The sequence below is a fragment of the Embiotoca jacksoni genome, unplaced genomic scaffold (assembly GCF_022577435.1).
Source record: "Embiotoca jacksoni isolate LCO1_2020_lvr unplaced genomic scaffold, fEmbJac1.0.p SCAF_20, whole genome shotgun sequence".
Lineage (NCBI taxonomy): Eukaryota > Metazoa > Chordata > Actinopteri > Embiotocidae > Embiotoca > Embiotoca jacksoni.
The window spans coordinates 9,104,959-9,131,085 of NW_027185341.1; the positions used below are offsets into that span (position 1 = coordinate 9,104,959).

General features: G+C 38.3%; 1 protein-coding gene across 2 annotated transcripts in view; it reads left to right on the plus strand.

Moving 5' to 3' along the window:
• LOC138202276 (zinc transporter ZIP11-like) overlaps positions 1-26,127 on the plus strand; it is a 129,658-nt gene that overhangs the window by 2,320 nt on the left and 101,211 nt on the right. The window contains exons 3-4 of one of the 2 annotated variants that reach the window (XM_069156155.1): positions 709-747; positions 25,380-25,538. In XM_069156155.1, the coding sequence (XP_069012256.1) occupies positions 709-747; positions 25,380-25,538 (198 nt within the window). The remainder of the gene's footprint in view (positions 1-708; positions 748-25,379; positions 25,539-26,127) is intronic. The other variant, XM_069156157.1, reaches the window with a different exon arrangement.

Genomic DNA, 26,127 nt, shown 5'->3' on the forward strand with positions numbered 1-26,127 from the left:
TACTGTCCTGTTGGTCTACACTTATGTCGCACCTTTTTGCTGCAGTAGCCTACAAAGTAGGCCTTCACTCCTCACAACTCTGTGTTCCCTGTCTTGCCCGAAGACACTGCGGCACATGCTGCGCCGATAATATTCAGTTATTTAAGAGTTTGTGTCAAAAACAATCTCAGCTGTGGCGCCGGTCAGCTGGAGAAACATGCATCCGCTCGCATTTACGTGAAGACGGAGGATAAGCGCAGACAGAAAGAAGCCAGTTTTATCATTTACATGGTTATATTTTTATTTTTGATCGGTTTATGAAAAGGTTTAAACTTCCCCTCTGCAGTTTGGGCATGTTTAGTCAGTTCTTATATAAAACTAACTCGTAAAGAAAGTTTATGTTGCTCATGTTTGGTATCGTCTGCTTTTTTGTTTTCAAATGTCATGAGCGACATATTCACAGCAGCTGCCGTCGCCAACAGCTGAGGACCTCCGGTCTGACTGCTTGATATTGCTTTCCAGCACACCGTCTGAAACGACTCTATTGACAGAATTGTATTCGCTACTAAATTGTGTATTTTCATCTTTTGACCTCTGACTCTTGGGACATATTGCAGTTTTTGCCAGTTATGTTACAGGTTTTTCTGAAGAGTTAGCTCTTAAGCTGTCAGGCTTTCAGGGTATTGATTCGACTGCCTTGAACTTCAGTCTCTCTTCCCGTCTTTTCAGAAGCGCATCTTGGATGGAAGTTTGGGCTTTGCAGCTGGGGTGAGTTACATTTCTTTTGAACTGAACGACACTCAAACACGGTGTAGGTAGGCGGATGTTGTGATGTGATGGGTGTGTGTGAAGGTTTCGCTGCAGCAGTCTGCGTTTCTTCCTGACTCAGATGTCTGACACTTTCAGATTATTTCATAAAGGTCTGAGACAAATTTTTCCCTGAAGCTGAACTTGGTCCTATCATGTCTAAAGAAGTATCATGCTGTAATTAAGAAAATACGTTCCCTCAACCCCAAATATCTGACTCTTACAATTACATGTCTTGATCTCCTGCTGGGGAAGCAGTTCATGGTTGATATTTATCGAGTGTCTAAAAGTAGTAAATTAGTGGCAAATCCAAAGTGCCACAGAAGTGTGAAGTGATAACTTTCATGAGTAAGTATTCAACGTTACATCGTTTTGATCGTCATCAGCACCTGTATTACATACGTTTTTCTAACCACTTGTATGTGCGATTTCATCATGCGCTTGAGCAGAGAGCGCGCATCAATGTTTGTGTCAAAATAAGGGAAGTGAAACACCCTTGAATTGCTTCAGAAAGCCTACAGCAATAAAGATATGAGCGGGATGAGGTGTTCTGAGTGGCATTTATAATTTTCAAGACGGCCAGAAAGTCCCTGCCCAATACTGAAGAAGGCGCGTCAGGTCAGGAGCCCATTGAGGTGTGTTTTCTTGGACGTTCCCTGGGTTGTACTCCTGATTTCGTCCCCCAGAGACAGACTGTCAATACCAAGTTCTACTGTGACGTTCTGAAACGTCTGAGGGAGAACATTCAGCGCTGAACTGTAGCACGGTTGGCACTTGGGTCTTGTGACTTCTTCCTGTTCCCCAAAAATTTGACACCCACAGCGCACAATTTGAGCTCTCAAGCCTATGTTGAAATTGCAAATGCATACGTACCCAGGGTAACAATTCACGTGTAACTCGGGTGCTGATGTTGATTAAAGATGAATGTTTTTGCTTCGCCTCGCTCCGAGAGCATTACTGTGCTGCACATAGTTTGTGTACAACAGAAATAGTCTGGAAACTTTTGGATCGAACTTCATATATCAAAACCTCTTTGTGACTGATTGTGTCCACAAATCCCTCTCTGCACAAAAAGATTCACGAATAGGCTGCGTCAGAAATAGCTCATATTAAATTGTAGATAAGGCATTGAACACACCACCAATAAAGTCAAAACCTTAGAAGTTATTTTTGTAGCTAAGTCTCTTTTTTATTAAAGTTATGTGCCAAAGAACTTCTCAATCAAAAGCTCAAGTGAATAAGTGTGGGGTGCAGTGCTGGGAACTGGTGTAAGCCCTCTTAAAACCCCCAAGAAGTGTAACCCCTGTACAGGATTATCATTTTGACAAAGTATATAGTTTTAATTTTCCTTGTGTGTACTTAGTTTGCAGTATAATTCACATACTTCCCATTTTTCCCCCACACACCAAGATATAGTGGAGATCTACCTTCTGTTTTTTAATGTGTTTCACTGAGAAAACTGCATGACATTTCTTTGCCTCGTTAGATGAGAGCATTCATTTTTAAGTAGAACTTCTGCATATTTAAAAAGCTTCAGGGCACCCCGTCAAAACAAGGTCATATGACAAATCTGCATCTTGCATTCTCAAATGACTTCCATATACTTGTGTACAGTTGATCCTCCTTTTTTTTTTTTTTTTTTTTTTTTTTAATCCTTGTGAAACTTAATTGTGATTCCTCCCAGTGATTCTGAGCTTGTTGATAATCACGGGCTCAGATAAGTGAGCTGATAAGACCGTTGCTAAATGATAAGAGATTGTCCATGTTTCAGACAGAGAACGTCAGAAACGACAAATCTAATCTCGCCCTCACCTCCGTTATCACCAGTTTGGTCTGAACAGCTGTTAAATTACAGGCTGTGCCGCTGCTGCTCCGATACATCCTAATGAAACTACGTATATAGACAGAGAAGTGCTCAGAGCTGTTTCTGTCCACCATTTGCTGAACCGCTTTCCAATTTAGTTTTTGTTGCGTGCCTTTCTGAAATATATTTTTCATTAACTTAGCCACTCAGCACAAACACTATGAATTATTTGCAGAAATTGTCAGTCTCTCCAATTTCACAGTCTCTTGTTGGCATAGTGTGCTTTATTTGAATAAGAAACTCATTTTTTATACGGTCCTTACATACTCTATATGTAGGTTATTGGCCCGGATCATTCTGTAAATAGGCCTACATTATGAGTTGGAGTAACAGATTCCAGCTCCAGAGGTACTACTTTACATTTTTCAGTCCCTCCAGGGTTTCCCGGAGTTTTCTGTGACTGTTGCGATCGAAAATGCTTGATTTTGCAGCGGAATTTTCTCCACAAATTGCGATGTAATTTGCAGAGATTTAAGTGAGTTTTTGGCATAAAGTTTTAGGAATTTGAAAAAATTGCAAGTCGAGTAAGAAAAATGCGCTACCTGATAAAGGAATAAATATGTAATCACTTCCCTTGATACTAATCATGAGGCACATCACAGAAATGCTTTAGTTCTAATCATTTTTTTGGAACTAAAACTGATTGTTTTCCAGTCTGACAACTGGAGTCAGTCGCGTCAGTAGAGGCGAATGTAATGTATGCAATGTTGACCATCCAGGAAGTAGGCCAACCCTTAGCAACGACCCTAGCAACAGAGATGAGATGTAGTCTGTTTTATTGCTTTCTAAAGATCGTTTCTCTAACTGAATAAATACAACATACAAACACTAAACTGCTCAACTTACTGAATCTTGTTGTAAGTAAGATACCCGCTGAAAAAACACATCAATGGAGTTATGTATTTGTACGATTTTAGCACCGTGTCATGTGTTAAAACATAACCGGTCAAACTAGCCGCCGCTAGGATTTGAAGTTCCCGAGTATCTGTTGTGTTACGGTACGGAAGAGACCCGATTTCACCAAATCATCTTTGAGCTTTGTGGTTGTTGAATGTTCAGGTTGTGCAGAGAGGCAGGATTGTTGCTCCCTTTGAAAAAAAATTACAATTCCACCATATCAGCGTCAAAGAGAAAAATATCTGGGGAGGAAGGGTGTGAGTGGAGATGAAAAGAAGATGGGAACAGATCGGCTCTCCCTTTGTTATTTTCAAAGAAGAGCCCGACCAGCTCTGTTGGCTTCAGATGCAGAGTGAAAGAAGGTCAAACTGATTCGAGCAAGTTTAAAGACGAGAGATGGAGAGAGATGGAGAGAGATGGAGAGAGAGAGAGATTATTAATTCCACAAGGGGACATTGTTTCGCTATAGTGGGAGGGGATGTTACACAGCATTAAGTTATGGTAATTATTTCAGTAAAGAATATTTTATCCCTCTTCATGACTTTTTTTTTTCTTCCTGCCCTTATACTTCAGAATTTCCTTTATTTGATGGTGCAAAGCGATAACACACATCCGACCACAATTTATAATCTCACAAGCTTCTGCTTTGTTCTCAAATCTCCTCACACGGAGTCTCACCTGAAAAGGGATTTATGAAGTTGAGAATACTGAATTTACTTTAAAGTAAGTCTGTAAGCTGTACTATGTGTTGAAAATACAGTACATAAATCTCTAAGTTGTTTTTTTTAATCAATATCATTTTTTTTGTTTGTTTTTGGCATCATTCAGTGAGAAAACATAAGACTTTACTTGAATGGCCACGCCAGGTATTTTAACGGCTGCCTACGTGTCTTGGTAAATCCCTTTTAACATTTTTATGTTTTTTTTATCTGACCCAGAGAATAATACCATCAACTACTGATTAACAATTGGACAATATCCCCTCCGATACCATATCGTTCTGCTGCTTGGGAGAACTTGGGCATTTAGTGTCGATGTCTGTCCATTAAAATAATTTCATTAGCTATCATTGCTCTTAAAGTGACGAGAAAACAAATTGAATAACGTTATGTGCAATTTATTTACCTCTATTGTGCTCTGTGTATATAAAGTGGGGGCTGAGCGCCGTCCTTTATGACACACACAGAGAACAAAGGACACAAACTCTTCTGAGCTGGAATGAAACAGATGCTCATAGATTAGATAAATAACATCAATATAATACTTTCGGTTGGACCACAAAGGCGGGACCAGTGCTGTAAAGCGAATGTCTGTCACTGAGTAAGCGAGTTAACAAAATTGTTTTGTTTGATGTTGCCGTCCACAATACATATTGGTAGACAAAGTAACCTTCCTGCATTTTTATGTACATATACATGTGCACACAAGAACCAAATATTTTCTAATGCAACTGCTCATCTTTTGTACCAATGATTCCCTCAAAAGTTTTAATTCCTGCACACTGTCAGCACTAAATTGACTGACAATGGAACATTGAATTGACAACATTGGTGATTGAGAGTTTCATGTCTTAATCCTTAACAGATCTTTAAGAAAATAAACAGGACATTTCCTCTGTAAACCTGTAAACCTGGGTTTCTCACATAAGAATCACAATTTTACTCTTTAATGATTCTAAATTGATAATCCCAAAATAAAATTTTTGCCAATGTGAAGTTATACTGGTGGGATGAAAAGTAACATCCGGATGGCATACAGGGCACACGCACACCAGAGTCATCCTTTCTACAGAAGGCAAGCATGTGGAGTTTCCAGTTCTGATAATTATCTTAAACATAGCGAAGTATTTTGCGATTCACCGTCACCCACTGACTAATGTTGGCAACGTGTCAAAATTGTGCATTAACGGACGAGAGCAGGTGACTAATTCCCACTGCACCACAAAACGTCAGGCAGCTCCTGTAGCGTGAAGGAAATGTTCTGTTTCATTTCCAAAGAGCTGCTCCTGTACAGGGTTGTGAAGAGCAAGTCTCACTGATACAGTCAAAGCAGAGATAATTTTTTCCACTGCTGGGGACATAACTTTAATAACAGCGAGACGGATCACTTCACTAACCCCATTTTCTGTGTATTAAATGGAGAATTGACGGTTGAAAATCAAGTCTGAATTCAATTTTGTGATTCCCAGCTTAAGTTTAATATACAAATAAGGCACAACTTTTCCTATTTCCAACTTTCCACGTTGACCTTGGATGCACTCGTACTCGTGAGATGAATTCCTCAGATGTTTTTGCAGGTGACTCATGAACACACTGTCTTCTCAGACAGTCTGTAATGCGTGAAATAATTGTTAGTAAGATAAAAACGGGTTGCAAGGTGACAGCAAAACGAACAGCTAATGGTCTACTGGTTTGCGTGCAGATATGATAAAGCCGACTGAGTGAAACAGACGCAGTGCAGAAGACTTTTTCCAGAGCTTTTCTCAGAGACGGGGCTGGTGTGATGCCGTTACTACACTTTCTATTGTCACATTTCAACAGCACATTATGCACTCAGCTTGAAACACTAAATACATATATTTGTTCCCAGCACGACAGCCTCGCTCACTTCCTGAACAATACTTTTAAGCCTGACAAGAAAAATCTGGTGTGTGTGTGTGTGTGTGTGTGTGTGTGTGTGTGTGTGTGTGTGTGTGTGTGTGTATTCGTGTGCACAGCTCTGTGGGTATTTGAAGACCTGCATGTGTCATGCTTTTTGCGTCCTGTAAATCAGATGCCATCCTCTTCCCATGCTTTGCATCTGCTGTCCTCCCCAACTCACATGCCCTGAATCCAACACATATGCAAACACACAGATTTAGACACAGATGGACACACACACACACGCACGCACACGCAACATACAGTCGATGCCACTGCAGACTATCACATCTTGCTGTCTCAGAACACTGCGTCTTAGCTGTGATTGTTGGCGGAGCGTCGTAACAAATTACTGTAATTGGTGTTTCTATACATCTTTCTTTGCTCCGTCTTCAGCCGCGTTTGTTTCGCCGTCTTGTTTAGATAATGGTGATGTTTATCCTCGCGCAGAAGTGTCGGAGAAAGCAGTTACGGCAAATGTCATTAACGGGAAACACTTGATCTCAGGCTGCTTTGTCATGAAGTACGAACTAGACAAATTTCAATCGATGCCATTATTTTAATCAAGGCCCTATTCATATAACACAACAGTAATTCCACTTCATGACTTCAGATGATTATTGTGAATTATGTTCATAGATTGAAAGAATGTCAGTCCATTGGAACAAACTGTTCTGGAGAACATGGTCAACTACTTTTATACAGGATGAATAGAATACGCGATACTGTAAGTGTTTCCTGTTGTTGTGATCAGAAGAAAATGTTAAATGCTAAGTTTGATTTCTACTAAGAACAGAAACAAACCTCCAGAATTGTAATCTCCATCTTTCGGGGGGGAAAAAAAAAAAAAAAAAGTTTAATATTCTTACTTCCTTTTCATCAAATGTCTCAGATTGAAGAATGAGTCTCGTGGCTCAAAATTACTATCAATTCTCCAAGTTGTAAAGCTCCTCTCCTGTAGGATTTAGCATTTTTACCTACCACATAAAACCTCGGGTGAAAATGACAGTTAAACAGGCATCAAGTAAAACGGCTCACACTAAACATCACAATGATGTGTTTCCAGCTTATCAAAGACGGATTCAAACGTTTCCCTGCCGTGCAATCTGATTAAAGACAATTATTGATTTCCGTGCCTTTATCGAGGAAAGTCACATAGTTGGTCCTTCCATTAATTGGAGACCCAATCTACATTAATTATTGCCACAGTCGCAACTCATGTAATTGATTATGCAGGTATAATTCCTGATATTGTAGCTGTATGGCCTAAATTCAAATGGCACACAAATCTGCCTGGAGAATGAGCGCAGAGCAACAGCAGTATCAATCACATAATTGCACATTAATAATCTCTAATACATATACAGCAATAAAACACAAAAGAATGCGGAAGCCAAAAAAAGGTGTGACGACACTTTTTTATCAGTTGAGCCTTTAGGCTAATTTTTTTTTTTTTACCAAAATTTCTGCATGCTCTATGGGCAGGTTTCATCAGACACCAGACTTCCGCTGGCCAAGCTGTCGAACTTTCCAGTTTAGCCCTAAGATAACTTGAATGGGAATAAAATAATTAAATCGTGTGGCTGTTCTAGACTTTTTAAATGGATACGGACCAAATTGATCAAATTCTGATAGTAAAACTAATAAACTAAAACGGTTTATCCATAGTTTTACAGCAGTGACTGAGTCGGATACAGCAGATTTGGCTGTATGCTTTATCCAAGCCTAGTTTACATTACAGTTGTTTTTCTTTTCACTTTTACTGCAACACGTTACTGAATCTAGAGCAGCCTGTGAGTTGGTCACAATATTTTGGATCCACATAGCTATCAAGAAAATCTGGGTATATTTCATTCACCATTTTTAAGTGTTATATATTTACTCCTAACAGAGAACATATGAAGCTTTGTAAGAATCTTCAAATATAACTCCTATAATACTCTTTGAGTCATACCTTAGGTTACACCATCACAGTTTTCTCCATTAATTTTTAGACATTTGTTGCCCTTCATGGCAAAAATATATAAATCTCAAATCTTTAATCTGAAAATAAAACTGCAGGTGACAAAAAGCTTTCTCAGCCAGAAACAGCAATTACTTAACCGTTAACTTTAGTCTGGCCGTTGATGTGTAGAAGAGTGGATCTGAACACGGAGGCTGTGCAACGTTTCCTGGCACCACCTGTTTGACAGCTCACCCCCCATGTGGATGACGCAGAGATTTTTGGAGGTGTTATTCGCAGTGCATGGTTTTTGTTCTGCACAAAACCCTGTGAAGGAGACATATTTGCCAGTAAACAGAATTTAGTGTAATTACACTGTGTGGGATTTTCTTTGGGTATCATGTATCACACAATTCAGCCCACGACACTTCTTAAAGACTGTACAGTGATTAATATTTCGTGCGCACAAGCTGAAAATGAGCTTGAAGAAGCTGTAGCCAAGGTTGAGGAATTGGTCCATATGGGTTCTGTTCTGTTTCTGTTCTGTTAATGAGCATTGGCATCCTGAGGGGAACACGGTACCTATCAGGAATACTCAATAAGAAGGGTTGTGTTTTTTCTTTGACAAAGATCCACTCATATTATGCAGTAGATGTTTGGATTTACAACCCCGTTTCTCAAATAAATTTACCCAAGACAACATATCAAATGTTGCAAAATAAATTGGATTGTTTTATATAAATATATGCTTATTTTGAATTTGATGCCAGCGACACGTCTCAAGAAAGTTGGGACAGGCTCATGTTTACCACCGTGTTGCATCACCCCTTCTTTTTACAACACTCTGTAAACGTTTGGGAACTTGGGAGACCAGTTGCTGGAGTTTTGAAAGTGAAATGTGGTCCCATTTTTGCCCGATATAGGATTTCAGCTGCTCAACAGTTCAGGGTCTCCTTTGTCGTATTTTTTGTTTCATGATGTGCCAAATGTTTTCACTGTGAGACATTTTACGCAACTATTTTGGAAAAGGGGAAGTATGATACATATGAAAGCAGATAACTGCTTACTTTTAATTGCATTACACTCAGTTATTTCTGTTTTTAAAGGTAGCCATAACGGTGCTTTACCCACACATGCCTGTAGAAGGAATATGAAAAGTAGAAATGGAGTGGTGCTTAAACACAGTAACGACCACTATGAGATTACACGCACAAGGTTATTAAGGGCAAATTAGTTGCTACTTTACAAGGCCTTGTGCACTGTTTACTCCAAGAAAGTTAAGAAAAGTGAAATCACATAAAGTTGCTCCTTTTTTCAGTGTCCTGAAAATCCCACTGAACACAGTCATAATTAAATCCTCCGAAGTAAAACCTGACAAAGATGTCTTCTTGGCAAAACACCGGGATGATTAGGTCCCTAGATTTACTGTCTGTGTAAACTAAAGGTTGATGTACTTTTTGACTGGTTTACACTAGTAGGCTCAGGATTTAATGTTTTAATTTTTTTTAACCTTTACTTCAACCCCAGTTTAAAAAAACATCCCAAATTCAGTCAGTAAATCTCCCTATTCTTATCACCAGGCTGGAAGTGAGATTTAAAAACTCCAGCAAAATTTGACATTTATTTTTCCACCTAATTGAAACTGCGAATAGAGATAAATAACAGCCTGCAACTCCACCAAATTTGATGCAACAGAAATAAAACATAAGACATTCTACATCCTTTTTTAGTGATTGTCGTACCAGGCAGCCTCTTCACTTAATGTGCCACCTTCAGTAACTAGAATAATTTGCATTTTTAAGACAGATATTTCACATATATTCATGCCCATAAGAGTGAACTCTATTCCATCATTTTCTTGCATTCACAATAGACTTGACTACTTGTACACAGCAAGAAAGTTCTGTAAAACATTTAAATTCTGTCTGTATCGTTGCGAGAAGGACATTGAAAATAGGATTAATTTATTACAACAGGCAGCATTATTTGAAAGATAGATGTGATTTACAGAAAACAATATTTTTACTCTGTTAAGATGTAACCGATTTTAGACTGCATTGTAGGATATGACAAACATGTGTGTCGAAGATTTCTTATAAAATTAATTTAGTAATTTACTTTTCTGCGGATACCGCATATACTCATTTTAATGTTGGAAAGGGATTAAGGTTTGAGAAAGCAGATACCAACAATTTAAAGAACTAACTTGTCGAATGATTTGTCCTTTTATTCGTAAGCAGTTACATTTTAAAAAAAAATTGGTTTCAGCTGGTTGAAAATCAAACAAAAGTTACAAACGTTCCGAACCGTTTCTGTCATAGACAAACAGTTCTTCTCCAAGCATGAAAAGCTATTATTCCTGTGCGACTCAATCGTATGTCTTTACACAGTTGAGTGCAAATCAAACTAATTGAATCATTTCTTCTACTGTTTGCACAAAGAAAACCAACAGCAGTCGTAGAATGAATGTAAACATGTCATCCCTTATTGCTTTCCTCACCGCTTTAACCATCTTTTTAAGACATGACTTTATCCTTGAATGACATCAAGCTGGAATTGCTGCCTCTTACAGCATGCTTAACCAGCCCTGCAGCCTGACAGCAACTGGAAAATTGGCTGAATGTCACTGATTAAATTAGTATTCAGAGACAGAAACCTAATGCTTAACTTTCATTTATTTACTCGCTAGCAAGATCGCAGGGTCGTGAGCATGGCAGTATAGCTTCCAGAGATGGCTGTCTTCTGAGACCTCTGCTCCTCATCCCATTTTCATCTTTGCCCTCTTTGGATAAACTCTTTGCAATCAAGGTTGGCGCCTTTACATCCTAGTGTAAAGGCCAGCTGGCAACTGACAAGTTAAAAGTTGGCATGTGAGCAAAGGTTTCCATATTAAACTGTTTATAGTCTTAGAAAATCTTGAGAAGAACAAAGATGGAGAGACCATGTTTCTTCAAGTAGTGTTATAATTCTTTGTGTTCAGGATGCTCCAACTTTTAGGTGAGAATATTTGAAGTGTAAATATTAAATTGGGCAAATAATTGGATTGAAATTGTATGTCCTGCAGGGGAAAGAAACAAGACCGTTGAAATGCTGGTGGCACATTTGGGCCAGTCTGGCAGCATATCCCTACAGCTAGTGGATGGCATGCCAAGTTTTGTACTGATATTCATTCATTCTCCAAAGGGGTGCATCATTATGACCTTGACTGTAAATGACTAGAAAAATTGACTTAATTGTACAGAAAACTCACCCAGCCTAAATGAAAATCTTGGTGGTTATGAGAAGAAGATTTCGTTTGAAACCCATTCACTTTTAATTTAAATAGTTTATTTTTGAAAGAATGACATTTTATTGAAGGATTTTCTGTTTGGAATAAAAACATTCCTAAAATTCCTTGATCCTGTGGGGTTCATATGTAAAGTTGATGTGGCGGTGATTTAGATGATGTCGTCGTTTTCAAGATACATAGTGATATGCATCCTGATTAAATTTACATGCTGAAGGTGAAATGCAATTACTGGCCCACTGTGACTTTCTATTTCTCAGTTAAATGAGCAGTCCTTTTCTGTGATTCAGCTCTGCTGTGAGATGGTTCCTTGCATTACAAATGTTTTTGACCTTCAAGTAGTTTTATGCAATCTTTGAAGGAGGAGAAATTTTGTGTTCATTGAAAAGTCTTACCATGAAAACAGAAAAATAATAATCAACATATGCCTCCACTCGTGGCAAATAACCTTGTTACTGAACATGAAGGTCTGGAAAGTGTGATACTGTAGCATATATTCTTGCCTATATATTCTGGCACACTTTATTTAATTCTTTCTAAAAAAGTATTTTTTTGTCATTGATATTCATAGTGATCTGTACAAAAATATATATTGTGGGACTTGACGATCCGCTTCATCACACTGTGGAATTGAAATGTCAGGCTTTCTTATGAATGAGGATTAGTTTCTGAGTTTTTTTGCACTTTTCTTTTTCCCCTGACTTTCAACGGCATCATGTACGATTAGATCTTACTACAAAAGCCACGCATGTGATATCCGCCTCCTCAGGGTTCTATTGTCAAACGATGTTAAACATAATGTTTCTCAGATTGTGAAATACGTTTGTTTTTTCAGTTGCCGTTATGCTAAATTGCTGTTTTTTGCTCATTTTTTTTGGAAAGATGCAGGCAAAACTTTGACGCCTGAATTATTTGATATAATTTGGAACAATATCGAGTCTTTCAAATGACATTGGCTGCTATATTCATATCTGCTATGCTGATTTTCCTTGTATAAATAATTAATTGTCTCATTCACTGCCCATTTCTAGCTACATTGTGCTCTGACAGTGCAAACCATCGTGGATGCTCACACAATGCAGATAGGCAGAAGCACAAAGAGAACATTTCCCACAGGATGAAAGTAGGGTTTTATGGCAAATCTTTTTTTTGTCAGCTAAACAGATGTTAAATTGTCAAAGCCATTTAAAAATATACAACATATTGGGGGATATGTTAATTTGACATTCTAATTTGCATCTTCTGTAGTGAGTCAACAGTTGATAAATACAATGTGATGCCAGGCTGTGCTTTGCATGTGTGCAAAGTGTGTTGAAGACGTTTGTAGTTGCAAGCGTGTACTCGTCAGGCAAAAGGAAGTCTACATATGAGGTATATTTCACAGTTAATGGACCAATGCAGGGATCTCCAGCTCGTAGCTCGCAAACTACCAGTAGAACGGGACCTGGTTCTGAGTAGATCGTGGAAGGTTTGAACAATATGCAGTGTTTCCCATTCATAGGCTTACTTGGCCTGGGTATATTTGGAGATCAATTGCAGCATTTTTTTTTTTAAATAGTTATTTTTTAACCTGTCCCTGAGAATGACGCTATGAACGCGATCAAATAACGACACTCTGCCTTCACCCGCGTCAGCTCCACACCGTTTCAGTGCAGCAGAAGTGGAGTGCCGCCCTGACTGAAACACACAGAGGTCAGAGGACAGAAACTGCAACCTGCAATGTACTTGCAAAACACAGCACGCACATGCTTTTAAATGTAAGCTGTTGTGATACAAAATGTGTGTTGATTATCAATTTGTTATTGCTCACATAAAAGAACATTATTGGGCTGGTTTGGGTGGAGCTAAGTTATGTGAATAAATGTTACTAAATATAAGTAGATCTCAGACACTTTAATTTTGTCTATAGCTCTCAGAGGAAAAAAAGATTGAACTTATTTTATCAGCTCAACAAACAATCAGTGATAGAATGAGATATAAACAATGATGGGGGAGAGTTTTGATAAAAGTTTTCACTCCTCTGACTACATTAATCATGGAAAAGGACTACCTCAGTCATTTAAACATGGACTTGATGTAAGCCATTACATGAAGGAAAAATAGAAATTGAAGCAAAAATCAATGGATGGTAATAGAAATGAAGCTTTGCACATCCATCAATCCACTGAAGGATTTGATCACCATGTCTGACTGGTATCATCATTTCATTGGCGATAAACTTTTTGAACTAATCAATACAACACTGATTGCCAGTGGAAAACATTCAATTAGAATTTATTATTTTGTGACATTGGGATTGACTTCTGTCAATGGCTTTGTTTGCAGCTATGCTGGTGGTGCAGCTCGAAGGCCGGTCAAATAGATTGAAATATCTTAACAGCTTTTTAATGGATTGGGGTGAAATTTGGTACATGACTACATTTAAAGCCTTTCAATAGAAAAGAGCAATATAACATAAACAGACCTCCCTGTAGCTCAACACAGTGTTTTTTTCTGTTCGGTGTTTACAGAGGGAGCGAGGTCTACAGCCAATGCTGTGGATCCAAGTCAAACCCGCCAATAGAAACCCATGTCTCATCCAAGAGCGAAGGTCCAGCCCATTACATCCAACTCACCTTGCAACCAAAAGGTTTAGACTTGCACCATTTGCATACAAAAAGACACAAAAGTACCTTTATGGTACCCAGAGGATAACTTCTAATGACTTTTGTGATCACTTGACTTTCAGGCCATTTGAAGGGAATGACGAATTGGAAACTAAACAGAACCCCCTCGGTGCTTAATTTAGTGGAATCTTTATCTAAGAATCTATAGGCAGTAAAGCGGTATACATCACGGGGTAAAAACATGCATGATATGATCTGTGTCGTCCCCTTCGAATGAAGGGCATATTTGCCTCACATGCCATGTACACACAGTTCACAGTGACAGTTTATGCTCATTTTGTAAAGTAGGTCTTCTGTGTAGCGCAGCGGTTGAGTTATTGTATGCCTGTCTCTTATCATATCAATCACACTATTTCTATTTGCCACAGGCTGTGATTAGATGAGCCACGAACCACTGTAGGTGAAAAAATACCACGTTATTTCAAAAAGTGGAAGAACTCGAGCATTTAAGAGGCAATAAATCACCAAAAGCTCGCTGTTTTCTTTAGTACGTTGCTCAGCAGAGGGACAGAAATCATCAAGGTTACTTTGTGTATGTGCTCTTCCTCTAAATCTGACCTTTAATTTAGTTTGCGTCAGATTGTGAGATGACAAGATTAAGATTCCTCACTGTTTATTTAAGGAGACTTGTCATCCACGTGATGAATGTCTGCTGGTTAGAAGTCTGTCAGTAATCTTTACAACACTAGAGATTTAAATGTGGGGCTGAATCACTCAGAAACATTTTGTCTACTATTTTGCTGTTTCATTAATTGTTCAAGTTATTAAAAGCTTTTTTAAATTCAGGGTTAATCTGATGTTTTAATATCCATATGTTTGGACTGCACACTGACAGTCTCCATGCAATCTAACAGCTTCAGAGGACCTGCAGAGAAGAAGTGTGGAAAATCCCCAAATCTAGGTGAGCATGATTTGTCATATCCAAGAAGACTCGAGGCTGTAAACACTGCCGGAGGTGTTTAAACTCAGTTCTGAGGAAAGGGTCTGAATTCAATGGAATATTTTAGTTTTTGCTTTTAAATAAATTAGCAAAAAAAAAAAAAATCCTTGAATCTTGTTTTTGCTTTGTCATTTGGGGATATTGATAGTCGATTGGTGAGAGGAACAGAATTTTAAAGTCTGAATCCTTTCTAAATGCGCACTATAAGTAGCTAGAAAGGGAACATCATATTTAGTGTCTTAAAAGGGTTTTACTTGGTTGTTTATTCATTTCTTGGCAGCTTCTATAGTAGGTGTATTTTAAGTGTGTTAGTATTGTTGTTTTAAAAGTCTGGGCTTGCGACAGCCTCAACCATGTATAGGTGGAGGTTTCCGATTGATGGCAAAACGACCCTCAGAGAGGCACATGCCAATGTTCACAAAAACACGTGTAACTCGGGTGCTGATGTTTATCAAATGACAACTTAGAATACTTACTCAGAAAGGTTATCGCTTTCCCCGGCTGTGTGCACGTCCTGGTGCTATCTCTGAACTTTTTGACTGCCGTTCATATATTTGAAGCATTTCCTCCCTTGGTCTGTAGTCATGCTGTTTTCCAGGGATGATAAATTCAATGGACCATTTTCCCTGCTGCACATTACAATATGTGGCTGGAGTGTAATTGTTATTATTTCTCATAGGGGAAACCAAATGCTTTCCAAAGTCCACCAACATCTGCCAAGCTTGGCCCGGTCGTAGTGCGCCCCTTTCTCCCAAAAATACTGAATGTAGCTACTCGATGATGTCTGTACTTCTGCTTATCTAAAAATTATTCAATTAATGTAAAAATGGTTATTGGTGCCTTTTGTAGGGCATCATAGACTACATATTGATAATTCTGTGAGCAGTACTTGGAAAGATACATTTTGAAAACGACTCCTTATCTCCTGTCATTAGACTGAAAAGGAGCTGATATGCTGACCTAAAAGAGTTTATTATTTACACAGATATGGTAGAATTATGACATCAGATGAGGCATTGTCCTTGGGCAAGAGGCAACCTTAAACTTTTGGCTGTATTAACGGATGTCTTCTTCGTCATTGGCCTTAACATTGATTCTAGAAACATATTAAGCATTTTTGCTTCCTACTTGTTCTGTGGTTCCCGTCAATCTGTATTCAATTCACTGCATCTGTGTGCACAGTTCATTGCGACAGTCATTGGCTCTGACATTGTGAGGTAAATCTGACCAAGGAGACTACTGGGCAAAGGTATTATGCTTTCGAGTTTTCTGTCCATCCATATGTCTGTCTGTCCCATTTTCTTGAACCTACATTTCAGAAATACCATGAAGGAATTTTTTTTCGAAATGGATACAAATGCTCACATGAATTTAAGGTGTTTAGATGTTGGAGGTCAAAGGTCAAAGTTACTGTCACCCCACAAACCACGTTTTTGGCCACGACTGAAGATTTCATTGGCTAATTTTGACAGAATTTCAGACAAAATGTATTTCTGGCCATTATTCAACACCATAACTCAGGAGCAGAGGAACAGATTGTAACTATATTATCCAATTTGGTGAGATACTGAATTGGCGACACTGAGTGTCCACCTTGACACTATGATGATAGTGTAGATCATCAGATTTAATGCAAAAATAGTTTTCATATACAGTACGAGGATTTTGTTTTGGTGTAGTGGTACATGCCAATCAAAAACTAAAGGGAAAGAGAAAAAAACAGTGAAGAATATGCAGCTGACACAAAAGATGGTATATATAAATCAAATTTTACAGTAAAGAGGCAAATGTACACCATGTAAAGATTATGTGCAAGTGTAATACAAAGACTAATGTTCATGTGAATTTAACACGCTGTGTCAGTTGTGATGAGTTCACAGATGTGTGATGAAAGATTATAGATTTCCCCTAAAAGTGATGTGTAGCACAAGTGTGTACTTGTGTACGAGTAAGGTAGAGTCTATTCCACTGGGGGACAATTTTGATGGGTCCAGCTGATGTCTGGAACAAATTGCTATTGTGGTGTGAGATTTTGGTCAAGATAGACCTCGGCCTCTTGCTGTAGTGGAGTGATTGAAAAAATGTCTGTCAGTTTTGGAGAGGGGTTGGCCACAATGTTTTCTGCTCGCGTTAGTGTCCTGGAGGCACGCATGTCCTGGTGGGATGGATGGCTGCAGCCAATCGCCCTCTCAGCCGAGTGAGTGATGCGCTGCAGCCTGCCCTCATCCTCGGCCTCCGGCCGTGGCATGAGCACCTCAGATGATTAAGTTGAAAGTGAGGATGGACTCGGCGATGACTGAGTAGATGTGCACCATCATTACTTAAGGCAGGTTGGATTTCTTCAGCTGGTGGAGGAAGTACGCATCTGAAGAGAATGTTACTAGTTTTGCAGGTTTTTGCAAAATTGGACAAATTAGAATTTAGACCTGATAACAAAAGTTATGATAATTCACCCTGTGGAGAAAATGAATGTCTGTGCCAAGTTTCATGACAATAGATCCACTGGTTTTATTTAGAACCACACACGTGGTTGACACACGTCAACCTCATGGTGGTGCTATGTGAAAAGTCATGGAATCACCAATGTTAGTAGGATACATCACCTAGAAACTATGAATGTCTGCACAAAAATTTGTTGCGACCCAACCAATTGTTGGAAAAAATCATCGTCATTGTGGCAATAGAGATCACCAAAGTTGGTATGTTGCATCTTCTGGAAAGAATGAATGTTTGAACCAGTGCTAATCAAGAAATAGTATTTTCATTTGCACATTGCAGAGGACCGCCTGAATTGTGCTTGAAAAGACAAATACTTGTATTAACTTGCATTGACACTCATCATGTGAACATTTGACCAATCACATGGAGCCCTGAATACATTGGCCATACCATCAATGCTCTGTTTAGTTTCATATATTTGGTCTATGTTAACTGTGTACCTTTATCAAGCAGAAATACATAGAACTGTGTAACTAATATGCAATGCACTGTTCCACATTAATATGATTATCACCAACCATATAATCATTACAAAATTGAACAATATTATAGCATATTGCTGATTTTCCTTGTGTCATGCAGGCCTAGTTTGCACATCATTTCCTGTTAATCAGTCCAATGCTTGTTGATATATTTCTGTCTAGACACTGCCACTCCATCAGCTAAGCCTCTAGCAGGCTTTCCTCTGTGATTTTGGGTCTCATTTTCATTGTATGTCATAGCTGAACAGTGTAACAAAATTTGAGCCTTAGGCGATGAAAGTGAAAGAGTTTAACACAGTTCACCCACAGTTTGTTTAGAGCAATGTCAGAATACAAAAATTAATGACAAACAATGACATTTGTCACATTTTGAAAGTGCAGTGCTCCCTGAAGTACATACAAATTCATGAATTCCTGCTCTACTTTTGTATGCACCTTGTATGACAATAGGGATATTTCTGAAGCAGACTGCCTAAAACAAGCTTCAAAAAGCTTAGCATTTTGCCGTGAGTGAGATAAGATGGAAAGTAGTAATTAGGTGTTGGACAGATGTTTCAAATAGCCTTGAGATGCTCATGAATAGATTTTATGTGTGAGAGAAGAGACTCTGAAATGGATCTGGGGTTTGCTGCAAGTGCAAATCAGAGAGCGGAACAAGAGAGAAAGAAAGAACAAAAAGTACGTTGCTGAAAGTCACAGAAAGGTACAGATGTAAAAACACAGGTGGATTTATTTTTCCCGGGTTGTATCTCAGGTGCGTTTCTGGATAATTACTTATTGACACTGAAATCCTCAGTCTATTATCACCATCTAAATCCATCCCTTCTTAAATAGCAGTCAACAAGAGCTATGTTAGAGGAAGCTGGGTTCAGCAAAATTATATTCCTTATCTGTTTTTGCCCTCTGGTATTACAGATCACCCAAGATGATTTGAGTGTTCTGTGTGAGGTTAAGTGAAGTATTTTTTAATATTAAAATTAAAATTTTTAAATGTGTTCTGTCTGTCATTTGGAGCAGCCAACATGTTGAACCGCCTATTACTCTTTGAATCCTGTATATTACAGCTAACCACAGTTGTGAAATGAGACATGCAACCGTATTGTTATTAAACCATTCTTTGTGTCCCAGAGAGTTTTTTTGCATCTTTTTTTTTTTAAACTGGGAAGCGAGCAGCACAAAATATTATAAGTCTTAAACCATGCAGTTTGAGTCACACAATAGTTTTTGACTGTCTGTACAAACCCGAGCAGGATTCCTTTCCCCAATATGCTGAAAAAGGTAGCAAGAGCAATGTACTATTTAGTAGACGGTATTAAAGAGAACCTGTACTGCAAACACTCCTTTGTTGCAAATTAGGGCTTGTTTGTGAGGTTTGTGAAGAGATTTTTCAATCAGTTCCCTAAAGCAAAAATAATTATCATGAATTATTATAATTATTGTAATTACCTATACCGTGATTAATTTTATTTCCCTTGCCTCTTTCAGTAATTGGTACTATTTGTGGTGGAAGTGGAATTAGTGGGGAAATGGAAATCTTTTGTGACAGTTGTATTGGTTGAATTCAATCAAAAAAGCAAATTAGGGGATTTCATGTAATGCCTGATGACTAATACTTTGAAAGAGAAAACCATTTGTCTGTTTGCTCCCCATCCTTTGTCGCCGGACCAATAGCAGTATGTTAATGACACTTTTATACCAATGTATCATTGAAAATCTATTTTCAGAAAAAGAAAACTTAGTTGTACATCACAGCACAAATCTCTAGTTTTCATGCAGTTTAGAGGGGGAGAGCGTAACACGGGTTGTTTTCTGCTACAATTAACAGACATTTCTTAAGCGCTTCACATAAGGTATCACTGGATGGTAAATACTTCACATGCTACTACTAGTTGCTTGCTAGCCGGCTGAGAAGCCTCCAGTTACTGCAATACATGCAACGTAGATGAAAATTTGGCCCAAAAAAATATTTGAAAAGAGTAAAATAAGATGTCCTAACGTAATTTTTACCTCGGGTAAAACCCAGTGATTTTATTTACATGGGTGGGCTGCCCAAACAGAGGCTCACTTGATGCTGATAATCCTGCATAAATGAAGAAAAAGTTGCGTTATAACAGGAAATTGTATTTGTGGGTTGTTTTTAATTTCTTTTTCCAAATGACAAGGCAACTTTTAATACTAGAATGTACCAAAGCAATTTGGTTAGTGCCATAAAAGTAAGCAGTTGCAGTTAGGCACGAGGTCAAGTTGTGAAAGAAAACAAACTCTAACAAGTTTTCAAGTTAACACCTGAGCCTGAATAGCAACAAAAACCTTTGGAACCAGCTGCTGGGTTTGACCAACGACATTGCTTGGGTGAAAGAACCTACTCTGATTGGAAGCTACTTGAAGAGGAACAGGATGAAAAGTGAACCTGCTTTGCAGTTTTCAATCAGGCTGCTTTTTCTATGATAATTATACACATCTAAAACTAATGCTACCATTAATCCAGCATTTTGCTTTGAACAGTATTTTAAGATTTAATTCATATCAAAGGCCACATTAATCAGTTTCACTGACAAATTCCTTTCTCTCTGGTAAATGTTTTGCCAATCAGAAAAATCCATTGATGTATTGATTGGTTCCCCGGAAACATGGATATTCAGTTCAATACATGGCACAAGACTGAAACATGCTTTTGCAAGAGAAGCATTTTTCAGCCTTGTGTCATGGTCAAACGAATATGCACAGGTGTCATGAATTGAAGATGTTGGAATAACCTGCGGCTTCTCGGTGAATCGAAACCTTTTTCAAACTAAAAGTCATGCCTCACCGAGCAACTCTATGAAATTTGTCAGCCTCTTACACTAAAGCAGCCACACAGTCAGTTACATGAATGTAACTGAAAACATTTTGCAGGGAAATATCTGTGAAAATTCAAAACGATACAAAAAAAAAATGCAGTAGCATAACAAATCTAATTGTAATACAGATTTCTGACAGAATACACAGAGATTCTGTCGCTTTTGAACGTGGTAAGACATGTTCCAGGCCAAACGAATACATTTGAAAGTTTCAGGTGCTCTCTTAAAACCGTTTTCCCTCCCATTGCTTTCTCCATAACACTAACCAAAAAGTATTTTGCACTTTTGTTTTTCGGTGCCACTGGCTTCTTTTGGCCACTTTGGACTCTTTAGACTTGACCTGGATGTAGGGTGGAATTGAGTATGTATAGCCACACTATTGAAATCCACCGATTGTTGTGGATTCCTCCCACTACATCAAATTCAACTTGCAACCAAAAGTTTTGACTTTCAAAAATGCAAGGCTATCTTCATGAACAAAATTCAGAAGTTTGTGACTGAAATCAACAAAATTGTAAGAGATAATTTGTTTGCAATCCAAATAATTGCATTGTTAGTTCATGTTTTTACTTACACATTCGATTTGTGTAAGTGTGAGAAATTTGAAAATCTTTTATAGTGGCCTTAAAAAGACACAGAACTACTTTCATTCAGGATGAGATGAGTTAAGACATGATTCAGTTCATGTCAAAAATTATTCATTGGCACTTTAGGTTTCCAATTAGAGCAGGAAAGTGCAACGTCGTGACATTTAACGAGCTGGGAAAAGGTAGACTGAAATAGTTCTGTCTGTCACACTCGGGTGGGATTGTGGGAATTAGAAAGTCATGACACAAGCATTGGAGGACAGCCAGAACTGCCCTTCAAACATCAGGATAAAGTTAAGTTTGATGAACACCAACTCGTTTTACCCAGAAGGTTGAAATGGAGATATGAGTTTAAAGTTTCGGATTGCAGCAGGTCTGTTTGCATCAATGATCTTTGTTGCTGCTCTAATCTTCTTCGCTGCTTTGTTATGCAGTTTTATTTTAATAATAATACAGACTGTTCCCAGAAAAATACCTTGTAATTTTTTATAAACGCATTTAGCTCACCACTTGATTCATAGCTCAAATTCTCATTAAATTTGTCTGGCTTCTCTTTGATCTCTGCTGTACTTTTGTTGCCATAAATACAAATAAATGAAGTGGATGTTCTTTTGAATCCAGCTTTCTGCTTCTAGCCATCTAACTGCGTTCCCTTTTTTTGGTTACTGCATTACACAGCCAACTGGGGCTCAAGTTTGAAAGCAGATACAGTCACAATATGTGACATTCATGTCATGTAAACTGCGAAATTTGGTGTAAATTATTTTGGACTGCCAACGTGAAAGTGGCATGAAGATACACTGGGTTAAAAATGGCTAAAACATTCTGTTTGGGAGTATCAGATTTTATTGTAGATGGAAAACAGGATGGGATCCTTTTAGAAAGTAGAGCAATGATCATTTGTCTGCTACAACCATGGTGAGGGTTTGATTGCTGCCATATCTTTTACAATTTAAAACAAAGAAGACAGAAAACTGTAGAGTTTTGAGTGCCCAGTTCTACTCTAAGCCAAACCAAATTAGTTGCAATCAATGTTTGCTTTATTATACAAAGCTGATACGTTTTGATGCTAACAGTGTGCTTCCATTACTTTTGATTGGCAGGGCTGACTACAGGCTCATACTTTGACATAATAACAACACGAGAAATGCACTAAGCCGATATGAGAGGAGCTGCGTGAACACAAACTAAATACAAATGGGCATGTAGCAGCCTTTCAGTGATAAACAATTGCAGATGTGGATACTTTGTGTGCAAACATGTAACTTGAAAAGACACGCTAGGCTTTTAAAAGATTCTAAACCCTCCCATCTCTCTTTGGACTTTGACAGCTAATACAAACAGACTATGCATTGGAGTGAAAGATGCTTTCAGGGTGAATTACCTAAGAGGATACTGAATACACTGGACACTTGCACACTCAGACATGGCACACATATCCAAACATGGACGCATGCACATGCAGTTTTCAAACATGGGGAACCTCAAAAGACTTTTCAAATTAAAGCATGTTTGTTTTTTGTTTTTTTAAATCAGAAAGGCTTTCGGTTTGCCGTAGTCATTGAGATCCAGTCACTTTTATTTAATTCAACTCAATTTACAGACACAAAACAACCATATTAGAATATCAATGTTAAAGAAATACCAACAAGTGTACAACTAAGGGACTTAATTATGCACTAAACAATTGCAGTGGATAGAACAATAGAAAAACACCGTAAATTAGCAATGTTGAAATATCACTGTTAAGGGAAATGTTAAAACAGCATGCAGGAGTGGCACATGCACGGACAGCAAGAGAGAGCATTGCGTGGGAATGCTACAAGGGCTGCTACTTTAGCTTGCCCTAATTGTACTTTATCAAAAAGGCAAGTTTTAAGCTTAAACTTGAACGTAGCAAGCGTGTTTGCCATTTGAACCCAAACTGGGAGCCATAAGCAACCTGCATTCTGGGATTATAGTGTTCTGTTGGGATGATCAAGTACCCAGAGATCTTTCATACAAGATGTAGCTTGACTATTAAGGGATTTGTATGTCAGTAGCAAAATTTTGATTTTTATTGTAAGTTTAGGGAGCTAATGAAGGGAAGCTAAAATGAGTGAAATATGATGTTCCTTGACAATTCCTGTTAGTACTCTTGCAGCAGCATTCGGAACCTGCGGGGGGATTTTCAGAGAGCCTCCAGGACATCCTAAATACAAAGAATTATAATAGTTTAGTCTGAAAGTAATTAAAAGACAGATGTGTTCCTGCTCATTGCACTGAGACAGAATGTTCCTGATTTTATTAATAATGTGTAAATGAAAGGAAGCAGTCCTAGATACTTGCTTGATGTGTGGGTTGAAGGAAAAACAACTTTAGAAACGTTATATTTGGATTCATAAGTAAACAACTACTGGTCATCCAGGCCTTTATGTCTTTTAGACATAGTTAAAGTTTCCTCAACTCATTTGCTTTGTGCAGTTTTATAGAAATACATAACTGAGTGTCAGCTGCATACAAATAAAAATGTATGCAATGTTTCCGAATGACATTGTCTAAGAGAAGCATGTATCACGTGAAAAATATTGGACCCATTACAGAACCTTGTGAAACTCCGTAACTAACCTTTGTGTGTGTAAAAGATCCATTGTTTAAATGGACAAATTGGGATGCATCTGATAGATATGCTTTGAACCAACCAAGTGCCCGTTCCTTTAATCTGAATGAAATGTTCTGGTCATTGGAAAATAACCAGGGTAGCGCTCTCCCCCTCTAAACTGCATTAAAACTAAAGATTTGTGTGATGTAATTTTCTTTTTCTTAAAATGAATTTAATTAAATATGTATTGAATAACAATAATAATATTATATATAATATATTATAATATTATGAATAATATTGAATAATTATCTTACTGGGTATTGCAGCAGTACGTAAGATTGATGTTAATAATGACAAGAACATCTTATCAGTATAATAATGGTAAATGGTCTGCACTTGTGTAGCACTTTATCACCTCATCAGTCTGAAAGTGCTTTTATATGGTTTTCCATTCACCCATTCATACACACATTCACACACTAATGAGACTGAGCTGCCATGCAAGGTGCCCGCCATCAGGAGTACATTCACATACATTCACACACCGACGGTATGCCATCGGGAGCACCTCAGGGTTCAGTGTCTCGCCCAAGGACACTTAGGCATGTGGACAGGAGCTGGGGATCAAACCACCAACCTTCCAATTAGTGGGCAACCCACTCTACCATCTGAGCCACAACCTCGCCAATGCAGGTCATTAATAACCTCTGCGGTTATTAAAATTAGTTGCAGTTGTCGCGTACCATCATTACTATGATGAATGAATATAAATCCAAAACCAAACTTTTCACCCAGTTTTTTCACATATATTTTATTTGATAATTTTATTAGCTTGTTACACAATAATAAGCCCACATAAACGGACTAGACCACGTGTTGTGGTGTAACTAACCAGAAGTGTGATATCATGGTTACACATCCAACAATTTTAGTAACAATCCAAACTAAGAAATGTCTCTCAATAAAACAAAACAAATATCAACACACTTATCAGTCAAAATGACAACAAACTAAGGATCACCTGAATGTGCCACTTAAAAGCAATTCTGGTCTCACAAGTGGCTCTTGAGTCCAAATGATTACATTGCTGTTACGCCTACATAATGCATTAATTCTACTACTTCAATGAGACTCATTTGGAGTATTTCTATTTAAAGGAGCTCGTTTACAATATCCCCTTGTTCATAATATAAATTAATGGTGACATATTGTTTCTATCTGTGTCTGAATGCACATCAGATAACACTACTATGGTGCACAAGACTTTTTGCCACTAGTTAGAACCTTTAAACCTAACTGTCTGAAAGTTTGTGTAAGCTTCATCTTTTTAAAACTACCCTCCATCCCCCTCTTCTTGTGTATCTCAGGTGATGTTGGCTGCTTCCTACTGGTCACTGCTTGCGCCGGCGATCGACATGGCGGAGGATTCTGGGAAGTACGGCTCTTTTGCTTTCGTGCCTGTGGCTGTGGGATTCACACTCGGGGCGGCCTTTGTTTACTTTGCTGACCTGGCCATGCCCCTGCTGGTAAGAACCCCATCGTGGGACCTTTAAAACATAAATACGTTCTGTATATCTGAAGAAGAACATAAAAATAGTCTTTATTTTTTGGGGATATGTCAACAATGAATATATCAGATGCTGCTCATATGTTTACAACTGCTGTTCTTGGTCGCTTTTTTAAGGACAAGCCAGCATTTGAGTCCCTGAAGGTATAAACTGTAAAGACAATGCGGAAGAAAATACTGGAATTGCTTTGTTCTCATGTTTGGAATCGTGACTATTTAAGTATTGTATGCAAACAATTATTTTACAGTACAGTAACAGAGAGTAGACAACATGGAACAAAATGGCTTTCAACCCACAGAAGAGTCACATATCATAGCAGTGGTGTTGAGGGCACAAATACTTGGCTGAGAGCTGACAAGTGTGTAGAAGCATTTGGATGCTACCTGAGGTGACTCATACTTGTTGTTCAACTTTGCCTACACCAGTCTTTTGAGTGGCCTAGATAATTGCATGATTGCTGCTGAGAGCAACGGCTGGTTGATGAATAGAAAACACGACAGAGGAAATTAGTCTGGGCTAAGTGCAACTAAAGCGTATCATGGAGGAT